General features: G+C 43.0%; 3 protein-coding genes across 3 annotated transcripts; 1 reads left to right on the forward strand and 2 right to left on the reverse strand.

Moving 5' to 3' along the window:
- Positions 1-331: 331 nt before the first annotated feature.
- LOC123115875 (glutathione S-transferase T2-like) lies at positions 332-2,121 on the reverse strand. The gene is made up of 3 exons (XM_044536946.1): positions 1,845-2,121; positions 913-1,680; positions 332-477 (listed from the first exon to the last, which is right to left on the reverse strand). Exons 1-2 carry the CDS (start codon positions 2,118-2,120, stop codon positions 916-918), a joined length of 1,041 nt encoding a protein of 346 aa, XP_044392881.1. The 5' UTR covers position 2,121; the 3' UTR covers positions 332-477; positions 913-915.
- A 231-nt stretch (positions 2,122-2,352) lies between these two features.
- LOC123114708 (uncharacterized) lies at positions 2,353-3,692 on the reverse strand. The gene has a single exon (XM_044536141.1). The coding sequence runs from the start codon at positions 3,685-3,687 to the stop codon at positions 2,353-2,355; it is 1,335 nt and encodes a 444-aa protein (XP_044392076.1). The 5' UTR covers positions 3,688-3,692.
- Positions 3,693-6,405: 2,713 nt separating this feature from the next.
- LOC123110899 (uncharacterized) lies at positions 6,406-11,915 on the forward strand. The gene is made up of 8 exons (XM_044531534.1): positions 6,406-6,797; positions 9,539-9,686; positions 9,787-9,937; positions 10,173-10,298; positions 10,381-10,461; positions 10,546-10,738; positions 10,821-11,085; positions 11,341-11,915. The coding sequence occupies exons 1-8, from the start codon at positions 6,546-6,548 to the stop codon at positions 11,571-11,573; spliced, it is 1,449 nt and encodes a 482-aa protein (XP_044387469.1). The 5' UTR covers positions 6,406-6,545; the 3' UTR covers positions 11,574-11,915.
- The last annotated feature ends 1,324 nt before the right edge of the window (positions 11,916-13,239 follow it).

Below are 13,239 nucleotides of genomic sequence, written 5' to 3' on the forward strand. Positions count from 1 at the left end.
GTATGAAGCTATTGGTGTATGCCACTATCACCCAACGGAAGCCACTCTATGTGATATCATCATGTTACTTTTTCTCTCTCACCTCTTTTCCAACACATGAAACCTCCACTACATTTAAACAATACCAGCATCCATTTGAATCAATGATATCAACAAGCATACACACTGAAAAACAAGCATACACAATGAATCAAACAACTTGATTTCCAAACAAAAATCAAAAATCTTGATTTGCAAACAGTGTCAACAAGTGTGTCTTGTCCATGACACTACAAAATCCCATAGTAACAGAATAATCTTAAGATTTCCAAATACTCATAAAGGGAAGATTTGTTAAACACACATATCAAATTATTTGAAGTTCAGACTGAATTTGTTGCTGTATCCTTTGATTCTTCTCATTCCAAAAAAAGTCTCCCATCTTCTACACTTCCTGGCACATGAAACCCGTTTTTGCTAAACATATATATAGAAAACCTACATGAGAAATACATGTTAAGACAATCAAGCTGGATTCAACACTGAAAAAATGATCACATAAAGAAACAGAATTATCACCATAGACATATAAAGTTGTTTACTGCTTGATAAACAATATAGCCTGAAGAAACAAAACTTGAACGTGGCTACATCCTAAATATGTCGAAGCATTCGGCTTTTGTCTTAATTCAAATATTAGCACTGGTTAGATTTTATAAATGAGCAACTAGCAGTAGTACAAGGATCCTGCTGTAGAGCAACTACAGTTTTAAAAACTACGGGTGCTAACTGCTAAGTATCCAGTTTTCTTTGATCCTTTTGTACTACTGCGGGTGCTAACTGCTAAGTATCCAGTTTTAAAATGAGCAACTAGCAGTAGTACAAGGATACTGAAAAATAGCATTTCAAAAACAATAGTGCAGATTTACATACCTTCTATTCATCCTTGAAAAGTTGATCCCCTAGTCTTGTGACAGCCCTCACATGCATCTCCTTTGCCCATGGCTCCATCCTTGTAGTGTCGGTATTCAACATCTCTGTGAACTTGTCAAACCGCTTGGTTCTTTCCTCAGCTAACTTTGCCACTGTCCTCTCCTTTGCTGCCTCATATGCAAGTCGGTTAGCTTCTACCTTCTGAGCAGATAGACGACTCTGCAATTCCATCATCTCATCAGTTTGTGCCTTAGTGTCAGCTTGTGCTTTTAGAAAAGCCCCAATCTGTTCTTGCATGTTATTCATCTCAGTAGGGGCTTCCTTATCTTTTCCTATAGCTTTCTTCGCCCTCTTGACACCCGGGGGACGCTGAGCATTCTCAGTTGGGACTGGTGGTGACCTCTTTGTTCCATCTCCTTCTGTGTATACATGAATCTTCCACTTTTGGCTTTCCTTCACAGCTTCCCGCCAATGTACATACATGAACTGGTGTCCATTGCGGCTATGGTACAGGTCTAGAGCTTGTTGCATCAGTTGTTGATCACACCGGCCACTCGCATAGGTGTCTCTGATCTGGTTATAGCAGCCATTGAAAGAGGTTACCTTCTTTGTTGTTTTGTGCCAATGGTTCTTCAGGTGCTTCACATCCCTCTTTCGGTCACTCTCAGTTGTGCTGTTGTATGCATCAGCAACCTCCTTCCAGTAGTATTCTCCCTTCTTTGCATTCCCATCGATAGGATTCACAGAGTTGCGCAACCAAGCACTCACCTGCACAAAGGAAGCATAAGGTTAGATTTGACTAAACAAAAGACAAGATGCATGTCCAGGAGTATAAAAATAGGAGAACCCATCCTAAATAAATTCTTAGATAGAAAGACATGAGATATCTTTGATGTCTACCTAACAAGAGTAAGAGGATTTTGGGGACTTACCAATCTGATATCCTCAACTTTTGTATAATACAACCTGTGACTATCTTCATCATCTGCTTCCACATCAATTGTAACTCGTTTTCGCTTGTTCGATGGAGTTGTGGTCCTGGGATCAGATGGTGATGGAAGAGAGTGGTGCTTGGCTGGTGGCGGCGGTGGCTGCGTGCAGAACATTGGATATTGGAAACCAAGTTGCTGCGGGGCTGGCAAGGTGAAGTTGGGGTGACTTTGGTCTTGAAGGAAGCTCATGAAACCATTAGGAGGACGATATTCCATTGGACCTGAAAGAAAAAAAATATTGTTTGTTATCATGATAATTAACATGCCCAGAACAAGCAAGTACTGAACATAAGTGGTATGCATCTAGAGTACACTTAAAGATGGTCTTAAAATTCTTGACAACACATACAATTCAAAGATAGTCTTAAAACTCTTGACAACACATACAATTCAAAGATAGTCTTAAAACACTCTGCTCTCTCTCTCTCTCTCTCACACACACACACATCTAACTGTTTGTATCTTCGCTGAATTTCTTCCAAATATGCTCAACCAAATCATGCTTGAGGCGATTGTGCATGGACCGGTCACGTATCTCAACATCTCTTCTAATTATGTCGGCGAACAAAGGTGTAGCCCCACTAATCGCTGTCGGTGGCAGAGCAGTGGATGAAACCAAAGCTTCATTCAGATCGAAAGGCAACTCCTCTCCCTTCTCATCTTCGAGTATCATGTTGTGCATGATCACACATGCTTTCATTATGTTGCAGATATCTATTTGATCCCAAAGACGTGATGGTTCTGCCACAATTTTGAAGCGTTGTTGTAGAACTCCAAATGCACGTTCAACATCCTTTCTCGCACCTTCTTGTTTCTTCGCAAATAACTTATCCTTTTCAGTTTGAGGCAACCAGATGGTTTTCACAAAAACAGCCCACTCCGGATATATTCCATCTGCAAGATAATATCCCTTCTTGTATTGTTGCTCATTGACATAGTAGTCTACCCTAGGAGCATTCCCTTGCAATGTTTCAGTGAACAATGGCGACTGATTGAGCACATTGATGTCATTGTTGGATCCTGGGACACCAAAGAAGGCATGCCATATCCATAGATCATGGGATGCAACAGCCTCAAGGATGATGGTAGGGACACCATAGTCACCACGTGTAAACTGCCCCTTCCATCCAACAGGACAGTTTTTCCACTCCCAATGCATGCAGTCTATGCTTCCTAGCATACCAGGAAAACCACGTGCTTCGCCAATTTCTAGTAGACGTTGAATGTCTTCAACAGTTGGCCTTCGCAAATATTCCCCACCAAACTTGGCAATGACCCCCTTAGCAAATTTCTCAAGAGACTCGAGTGCCGTAGATGCACCAAGTCTTATATGGTCATCTGTTTTGTCAGCAGGAACACCATACGCCAACATATGCATGGCTGCTGTGCACTTCTGTAAAGGTGATAGACCTGGACGGCCTAGGGCATCTACCCTTTGAGTGAAGTAGGGAGACCACTCACCAAGAGCTTGAACAATGCGTAGAAAGAGGGGTTTTCCCATGCGGAACCTTCTACGGAAGTAGTAATCAGGATAGGTAGGATTATCACAGAAGTAATCTGCTATGAGAAGTTCATTGTAAAATTCTCTCTTCCTGTCAATATATGTCCTAGGGGCTGACTGACGCCTAGTACTTGGACCTTCTAGTGTATGATGAATGTTTGTGGCTATTTGTGTAGCAAAGTTGTTGAGAGTATTCTGTTGTGCCAAGTAATCTTCTAGAGAGAAAATTTCTGTTGGGTCAATGGTATCATCTTCGAACTCATCGGAACTCAATTGTGACATATTGCAAGTTGAGCTACAATTTAAAAATCAAGTAATAAGAATTATGCACACAACTACACATGAAACTATAATTTGGATGGAAGAATAATATTCATGTGCAAATAGCATACTCAGAACTACCAAAGAACAATAAAAAGATAGCAAAGTGTCCAAGTGTTCTAAGCTCTTAATCCTACCAGCTATTTCTCAAAAAAGATAAAAAAATACACGGATATGGCTGCCTTCAGCAGACTAGCACTACTCTTTCTTTATCAGTATATGCAGCTAGCTCAAGAGACCAAATTGACCAACGAACATAGATGTTATAACAGTCAGATCTCTGTTCAAATTTTCTCAGTACCAAAACACCTTGATGGCAGCCATGTTTCCTGAATAAGTCTAGTACATCTAGCAAAAGAATTCAACATCTGCACCTAATATAGCCACTACTAGTACCAGCATCCCTGTGATTATGCTAGTCTAATAATATACCAACTACTAGTACATCTAGTAAAAGAATGAAACATCTGCACCTAGCCATTAGCAAACAAATACGAAGCTAGCATGTACAGATCTATCTCAGAATTGCAAAGCAGCATAATTTTCTGCAAGCAACATAATTTTCTCTTCACAATCTATATAATTTACAGACCTGCAATCTACGAGCAGCATAATGTACAGGGGAATCTATATTCACTGATGCAAAGAGCAAAGTACAAGTGCCAAGTAATCTATATAATTTCCTCCACAATCTGCAAGCAGCATAATTTTCTCTTCACAATTGCAAAGAGCAAAGTACAAGACTGGTCTGACATGTTTCTCTCAGGGCTAAGAAGAGAAAAGATGGGGATTTGGGGATTTCCACAAGCATGGTCGCCTGACTCAAATAGGTAGGTAGAACCTAAATCACACACAGGGGAATCGATCTTGTTCTTGGAACGAATTTATTCACTGATGAATCACCATGAATCTCCATAAACCATTGAACCTTAGCCTAGTTTACTGAACAAAAATCAATCTGGCCATCATAGGGACGAACCAGCCTCATACCTTGCTGCGAGAGCTGGAATCGACGATGTCGACGGCAGGTTGAGGACGAGGATGCGCCGCCTTCTCCTCTCGTTCGCACGCCGGCCGCGCTTCCGCTCCCTGGTTCACGCCGCGCCTCTGCTCCTTGGCTCGCGCCCTTCCTTCTCCCCTTCCCGCCCTTTCCTTCTCCTTTCGCGCCTTTCCCCTCTCTCGCTCGCGGGATTTTTTGGGGCGCGCGTGGTCCCGAATCGAGTGGAGCGACGGACCTCCCACCGCGTCGCCCGAGCGGCCGCCTCGTTTTTCGTCAGGGAAGAACTCGGTTCTTCTGCAGGAGCCGGTTTCGCTCTGCAGGCCACGATTTTGGTGTAGGTGGCACTCGGCAGGAGGATGTGGCACCTAGGGCGCCCGTCTAGCGTGGTCCATTGGCCATGCTCTTATATCCATCAAAGCATATCCTGACGCAAACCGCTGTCTCAAAAATTATAGGGAAATGTTAACGCTCACACGTGTGGGCGTTTGCACATCGCCCACACGCCTCCGTCACCACTCATTTTGCCACATATGAATAGATGACATCAGCAGAATTTTTTTTGGTTTTCGGCTTAAAAATGTTGTATCTCCTAAATAAAAAAGCGAACTAAAAATCCGTTTTCACCATTAAATCCGACTCGACGAGATCTTCAAAACTAGACCCCATGTTGACATGTTTCGATGAATTATTTTTTTTGCCAGAAGTTGCCACGATGTTTACACTGTAGTTGCCATAGGGCTTAAACTAAAGTTGCCATGTGGCAATTTTAGTTTGTAGATCATGGCAATTTTAGTATTTTGATGATGGCAACTCCAGTACTTTGACCATGAAAATTATTTTTTGTATGAACCATGGCAATTTTACGTGCATGTATCATGGCAATTTTGGTTTATGGTTCATGACAAGTCTAGTTTCTTAATTCCCCGTTTTATAAATGTCAAAATTTACTTTTAAATGTAGAAAAAAATAGCTGAAACATATCATGGCAACTTCAGTGTAAACATCATGGCAATTCATATGCAATAGACATGGCAACTTTTAATCAAAAAAAATTTCATCAAAACATATCAACATGGGATCTAGTTTCGAAAATCTCATCGCGAGGGATTTAATGGTGAAAACGGATTTTTAATCGGATTTTTCGTTTAAGAGATAAAACATTTTAAAAACTGAAAATCCAAAAAGATTCCTGCATGCATGCATGCGATGACGTGGCAATCTGTTTACATTAAAGACGTGTGGTGCGTCTCCCTTCCTGCCACACGTGTGGCAGTTAGCGCGACCCAAAATTATATCCATCAACCTGTGGTTGAGTTGGTTAGGTGGACAGTGGTATCCCGAACCCACCAGGGTTCAAATCCTGGTGCTCGCATTATTCCTGGATTTATTTCAGGATTTCCGGCGATGCGCTTTCAGTGGGAGGAGACGTCCCCGTCGACGACGAGGCGCCTACGGTGACTTCGTAAATCTCAAGATGATATGCCGGCTCAGTCTCTCAAAGGTGCTCATAGGGGTAGGGTGTGCGTGTGTGCGTTCATAGGGATGAGTATATGCGCGTGTATATGAGTGCTTGTGTCTGTATTGATGCTAAAAAAAAAAGCATATCCTGACGCAAACCGCTGTCTCACCGTAGCGCTGGCCGCTGGGCCATCGGCCGGTGTAAACAGCGCACCACGGCACACGCCGCCCCTCCCAGCTATTCTCTCCCTCTCCTCCCGACCCGACACAAGCCGAATTCCCCTCCTAACAAAAGCACAGCGTCGGCGTCCCCTCCAAACCCTAGCCCCGCGCGCGCGCGAGTTGCGAGGAGGGCAGGAGGATGGACGGCTCCAAGAGGTCGCAGCTGCGGGTGCGGCTCCGGGTGACGGCACGCCGGCGGGGCGGCGATGGAGCGGACAGGGCCGGGCCGGGCGGTGGCACTGGGGGCGAGCGGAAGCGGCGCATGGACGCCCCACTCATCAACTCCGCGGCCAAGCTGCAGCGCCGCGAGATCGGGGGGCGGCAGCTCGCCGCGCGCGGCGGTGGCGCCGCGGCCGCCGTGCCTGAGCGGTTCCGGAACATGCAGCTCCAGGTAAGCTACCGACCGCGGCGTCCTCCTGCGCGTTTTTGGAGATGGTGTGGCCGGTGGTCTCCGGATCTCTATGGTTTGGCTTCTCGTTGGTCGTAATTGAGGAGGTGAAGCCATCGTTTTGTGGTGCCGTGAATGGTTTGGGAGGCAAAATTTATGGGGAGTTTTGCCTGAGTGTGACTTTCTTTTGCGTTAACTTTTAAGGTTGTGATCCGGCAGAAGTTTCGGTTTTCGGGACCTAAGTTCGTTGAGTTCATACGGAAAAATTTCAGATCTTGAGGGTTGTTCTGAGGGTTCTGTATTGTGTAGGTAGTGTTGAGACTGTTACTTCTGGCATGCGGAGTTCCATTTCAGATAATTTAATTGCCAGGATCTGGGCTATGGCTACTGAATTGAGTTGTGGCGTCCCCTGTTAGGATTGGATCTTTGGCATTTTGCTACGGATTATTCAATAAGTGAACCAGATGGTTTAAAATGACATTTCATGAAATGGTTTTAAAAGGATCTTCCAAGTTCCAATTATCTCAATACGCTCTCGTGCGTATCATATATTAAAGGGGCAGGAAAGGGTTACAGAAACCCTGCCGCCAGGGTGGGATTGTTACATGGTAGCCTGCCCGCTACCACTCCACACGTCCTACATCCGACTACTTTGGATACACCCACCTAGCTATGGCCGCGAAGAAATTCGCGTGATCACCCTTAAGGATCCTGGCCGACTGCCAAACATGCCCCTCCAAAGCAATCCGACGTTTGACCTCCCGGAATGACGGCAGGGCACTGTCAAAGATGACGGCATTCCTATGCTTCCATACCTCCCACAGCTCCAAAGTGATGAGGGTCCCGCAGCTCCAAAGTGATGAGGGTCCAGAATGGAAACGATGGTGTTCGCCAGCACCATCCTATCTAACTGCACATATAATACTGAAGCAACTTTTTACTAAGTAGTGATGTCTGTAATTTCGGAATCAATATTCCGACGCGAAGTACTACCCCTGTTTCTAAATATAAGACGTTTTTGGCAGTTTTAATTGAACTGCCAAAAAAGAAGTACCCCCCTCCGATCCAAATTAATTGATGCACACTTTTTTTGACGGGTTAATTGACGCAGACTTAGTACAACTTTGTACTAAAGTTATACAAAGTGTGTGTGGTTATACTAAGTGTGCGTAAAGTTGTACTAACTGTGCGTCAATTAATTTGGATCGGAGGGAGTACCACTAATTATATTATATCATTTTAACCATATGCATTTAGAGTGTTTGCTTTCTTTCCAAAATAAGAAGTACCTCTAATTATATTATATTGGAGGAAAGGAAAAATGGCCTAAAAAAGAGGGATGGTACACCGCTGAAGTACATGTCCGGGTCACGCCTATGTATATGGGTTATACTAGAGAAGAATTGAACAGGGCACCTTATCCTATGTAGCCATTACTGGTTGAACTTGCCCGCCAGTGCAACTATGCACAATAACACACCACACGAAATTTTGGATAGCTGGAGTCTGGAGACTGCTTCAAGTCACTCGAGTTGACTCAGTTTGCCACCTTCATTGACCTGGTTAGAGCATCTCCAACCGGGGACCTCAAATCCTCCTCATATGTCTGGGTGGACAGCCCGGATAGTGCTCGGACAGGAGAAAGGAGGAAAAAGGCTACCCAATCAGACCTCATAAATCGTCCTCGTATGTCTGAGCTGTCTGCGAACCTCAAATCCAGTCCATATGTGGGGAGGAAATGAGGGCGCCTGGGCGTGCCAGGACAGCCTGCCATGTCGGATCCGGACCACCCTGGACCACTTTTTTCTTCTCTCTTTCTCTCTCCATCCCCACCAATCATATGGATGTGCCCTGACAATTTGGGGGGACACATCTGCGTGCACGGACAAATCGGTGTTCGAGACGGACACGCCCGGACACTGACCGGGCGTGTACGCATACATATAGGGGGTCATATTAGGCATGTCTGTTTGGAGATGCTCGTACAATTTTCCGTTGCTTGTTGAAAAGCGTATGTTTTGGGGGTATTTTTCAGCCTTAATAAGCTAGCTTAAATAGCTTGTTACTTGCAGAAGACTGGATTTGAGCCTCGAAGCATTTGTGATTGTACATCTCGACGTGGCTATTCTCTACGTTAGATAAGCTTAAACTGTGTCACTTCCATGTGATATTTATAATGCTCTAGACAACTCAGTGCTGACCTGCTGGATCCTGATTCCTTATTTGCTGAATTAGTTGTTCTATTGTTTTTTCCTGAACTTCGGTTCTTGTAGTAGAAGACCCAAAATGGGCATATCGTTACATATTTAGCTAGTGAAATTTCAGCTAAGGTGTACAACTTGTGTCTATATGTAATTTGGTATTCCCTTCACAAATATAAGATTTTCTAAACTTTTTTCTGAATTGGATATATGTAGACACGTTTTAGTATGTTTGTTCACTCATTTCAGTCTGTATGTAGTCCATATTGAAATATCCAAAACATCTTATATTTGTGAATGGAGGGAGTACTAACTAAGACTTCCAGTATGTGCAATTACTCACCTTTTATGTTATTCTTATTTGGGAAAAGTTACATTATATTTTCCTCTTAATATGAATCATCTAAATAAGAGTAAAGTGACATCATAAATAGCTTCCAGTATGTGTAATTTCTTATCCTGTATGGTGTTCTTAATTGATTATAACTACATTAATCATCTAAATATGAGTAGACTGACATTATTAATATATATCTGGTGCAGGAAGAGTTTGACACATATGATCATGATGCTCACCTATTTGTGAAGCTACAGTTTCTCAAAAAAAGATCCAAAATTATTGAGATCGTCGCAGCAAAAGATATTATATTTGCTCTTGCTCACTCTGGGCTTTGTGCTGCTTTTAGTCGAGGTAGGTATTTGCACCTCCTGTAAAACGTGTCTATTTGACAGGCGGTGATGAAGACCAGTGATGTTATTTGACCTCTTGCATTGTGTTTTTGTTTCTGCAGTAACAAATAAGCGGCTATCCTTCTTGAATTTAAGCCCGGACGAAGTGATCCGGAGTTTGTTCTACAACAAGAACAACGATTCACTTATTACTGTCTCAGTTTATGCATCAGACCATTTTAGCACATTGAAGTGCAGAACAACCCCAATCGAGTAAGAGCATATGCCATGAGAACTTCCCAAATTGTGTATAATAATGCCTTAATCTGTAACTTGTTAAGAAACACTCTTATATATACTTTGCTGTTACCTGTGATTTTCTAGATGTACAAGTTATGCAATCGCATTTTTAGTTGCTTTTTACTTTTTCATGATAATGTTGCTATTTTCATTGAATACAGTAACTTACTAGAGTTCTTATATGTTCAATATATATGTGTTCTTTCAGGTATATAAGGAGGGACCAATTAGATGCTGGGTTTCCTCTTTTTGAATCGGAATCTCTGAAGTGGCCTGGCTTTGTTGAGTTTGATGATGTAAATGGAAAAGTACTCACTTACTCGGCCCAGGATGGGTATGCCTTCTTAAACATTCGTCACATTGTAATGTGCACTAAACAATGTTCACTGTTGTAATGGTCATACTTTTTCTGGCAGTATCTACAAGGTTTTTGATCTGAAGAACTATTCCTTTCTATATTCAATACCTGATACCAATGTGCAGGAGATAAAGATCAGGTCTGCACCCTTTTCCTTTTTAATTATATTTTTTGTTTTCATATTCGAACCATTTCAAGTTACTCCTTCGATTTCTCCTTTCAGTCCAGGAATCATGCTCTTAATATATGATCGAACGCCAAGTTATGTTCCTTTGAAGATATTATCAATTGAAGATGGAAAGCCACTGAAATTATTCAAGCACTTGTTGCACCGCGGCAAGAAAATTGATTTTATTGAGCAATTCAATGAGAAGCTCCTTGTGAAGCAAGAGGACGAGAACCTTCAGATACTTGATGTATGGCACGATACATGAGTTTATTATACTTATCTTGTAACACTTACTGTTTTGTAAGCCTAATAGCTTCTTCTTCATGAAGGTACGAAGTTCTGAGCTAATTGAAATCAGTATTGAGAAGTTTATGACCCCGTCAGCATTCATTTTTCTGTATGAGAACAATCTCTTCTTGACATTCCGAAACAGAACAGTTGCTGTATGGAATTTCCGAGGAGAGCTTGTTACATCATTTGAGGACCATTTGCTATGGCATCAAGATTGTAGCACCAACAATATTTACATCACAACTGACCAGGATCTGATTATATCCTACTGTAAATCCGATGCAGCGGCTGATGACGGTACAGGTGCACCCTAATTTCTTCTCCAACAATTAAATTGCATTGTTTGTGTCCAATTGCTTCCTGTCATTTGGATGGTCTGCCCACAGTGGCAAGTTGTACTTGCATGTATGCTCTGTTATCTACGGATTGCTAATATCAATATATTGGGCTGTTACAAAGATAAGATATGGTATATGACCAGATAAATGTGATTAAATTCATTTGGTTTTGTACAACTAGTTATGGAAAATTATCTTAACTCAAGTGATGCACATGCAGCTTCTTCAATTGGATCCATCAACATGAGCGACATTATGACTGGCAAGTGCATTGCCAAGATTGCAGCGAATGATCCTGCACTTACTATCGCCCCTCGCAAGAATGGTAGCCCTTCAATCTGGAGTAGTATCCCAGAAGCTCTGGAGGATGTCACAGCACTGTTCTACGATGAGGACAGGAACGAGATCTACACTGGCAACAGTCAGGGGCTGGTGCATGTATGGTCCAGTTAGGCAGTATATATATACATGTCACTTTTTGATCTGATGAGAAGATTGGATGCACTCAGTGCTGCATTCTGTATCATCTCCGGGTTTGGCTATCTCTGCAGTAGAATGTAATTCCTGGGGGGCAGTATGAGAAAATGTACTTCCCTGTAAATATTTTGTATGATAGTGTCATCTACCATGCTATAGTTAGTTTAGAAAAAGCTCATCTACAGCTTTCTGTAGGAACCTTGTGCTATTTTTCATGTATGTCCATGAAATGATGCGTTCTTGACAAATATCCATGTTTCCTGACTCAGTAATCATCTTTGGAGTAACCGAGATAAATAAGTACTCCCTGTCCCATAATATAAGATGTTTTTGGAAGCTAACATAGCTTGTGAAAAGTGTGCCAAAGTGTGTGTCTCTTCTTCTACCTTGAGCGTGTTTGTGTGTGTCTTGTATCCTGGGAAACCCAACAGGTGTTGGCCTGTGTAGAGTCCGAGGGTCGGAGTGCGAGGTTCTGCTACGATGATAGGCGGGTTGAGTGATTGTAACATCAGCATAATGGTGCCTGTGATAGGCTGGTTGAGTGATAAAACATCAGCACAAGCAAATTTGGTCATCGCCTCCTGTTACCTGATCATTTTCAGTTCCAATTCAAGTTCAGTAACCATCAAAACGCACAGCGAGTCTGAGGGCCCTCTCTCTCCCTTTCTCCGTCGTTCCTGCTGGGAGGGGCTGAGAACCCTAGGGCTTCGGTCCGATGGTGGTAGGGTTAGACATGAATTTAGTGTTAGCTTTAGTTCGGCGGTGGTGAGATGATGGCGGGGCCGTTGGCATGGAATAAGATATTCTCTCCCTTGTCCTTAATCAATGATATGCTTCTTCGTATCATCAGAAGGTGTTTAGAAGATGACATGTCCTTAGATCTGGTTCTCCAAGTCAGGCGTTTTCTCTATAAGTTTATCTTGATTGCGCTGTCCTTTGTTATTTGGCTCCAGCTCCAACAGATGAAGATTGGCCATTCTCAGCCTCAACGGAGAGCGTGTGAGAGTTGTTTTCCTCAACTGCATCTGGCTGAAACTGGGGCATTTTTCATGCCATCTTGGACATTTTCCTTTTCTTTTGAGACGGCGATTCGCTATGCAAATCACGGTCACCGACATTTTCTAGTCTACATCGACAATTTTCCAGCGTTTGCTTCTACAAGCTCTTGGGTTTAAACAGGTTTGCTCTGTTGTGACAAAGGGCCGGAGGCAGCAATGAGCTTTGCTCATGGCGCGTCGCTGGTGGATGCAGGAGGAAGAAACTTTGACCCCTCAAAGATTTGGATGTATTTTTCAATTTTTGTAAGTGCCTTTGTAGGAGTTTTTGCTACTTAATCTATGGCATGGCCTTGCTCCCCCCCCCCCCCCCCCCAAAAAAAAGATCTAGCTGCCTGCTTCTTAACCTGGTTAAAGCACCAAAATGTCATTCTCCAACGTTCACACCGTGTGTCTGCACCTCCTTAAGTTTGGATCGAGTGGAGTCGATGGACAATAAATTGAGGCCTAGGAAGAGTTGGTCGATTAGGACATGGATCAACTGGAGCAAGAATGTCGACGGAAAGTGGTTGCCTAGGTTGCCAAGGGAGATGTTCGACCTAGGCCCGTGGAGGAAGGAAACATCAGTCGGGCCGCTCCTGTAAGTA

Source organism: Triticum aestivum, chromosome 5B (genome assembly GCF_018294505.1).
Source record: "Triticum aestivum cultivar Chinese Spring chromosome 5B, IWGSC CS RefSeq v2.1, whole genome shotgun sequence".
NCBI classification, from domain to species: domain Eukaryota; kingdom Viridiplantae; phylum Streptophyta; class Magnoliopsida; order Poales; family Poaceae; genus Triticum; species Triticum aestivum.

Bases quoted from the DNA above. Each gene is read 5' to 3' on its own strand.
- LOC123115875 (XM_044536946.1), bottom strand. From the start codon at position 2,120: ATGGAATATCGTCCTCCTAATGGTTTCATGAGCTTCCTTCAAGACCAA. The intron at 1,681-1,844 runs GTAAGTCCCCAA...TCCTTTGTGCAG, and splicing joins AAGTTGAGGATATCAGATTG to GTGAGTGCTTGGTTGCGCAA.
- LOC123114708 (XM_044536141.1), bottom strand. From the start codon at position 3,687: ATGTCACAATTGAGTTCCGATGAGTTCGAAGATGATACCATTGACCCA.
- LOC123110899 (XM_044531534.1), top strand. From the start codon at position 6,546: ATGGACGGCTCCAAGAGGTCGCAGCTGCGGGTGCGGCTCCGGGTGACG. The intron at 6,798-9,538 runs GTAAGCTACCGA...TATCTGGTGCAG, and splicing joins TCCGGAACATGCAGCTCCAG to GAAGAGTTTGACACATATGA. The intron at 10,299-10,380 runs GTATGCCTTCTT...TTTTTCTGGCAG, and splicing joins ACTTACTCGGCCCAGGATGG to TATCTACAAGGTTTTTGATC.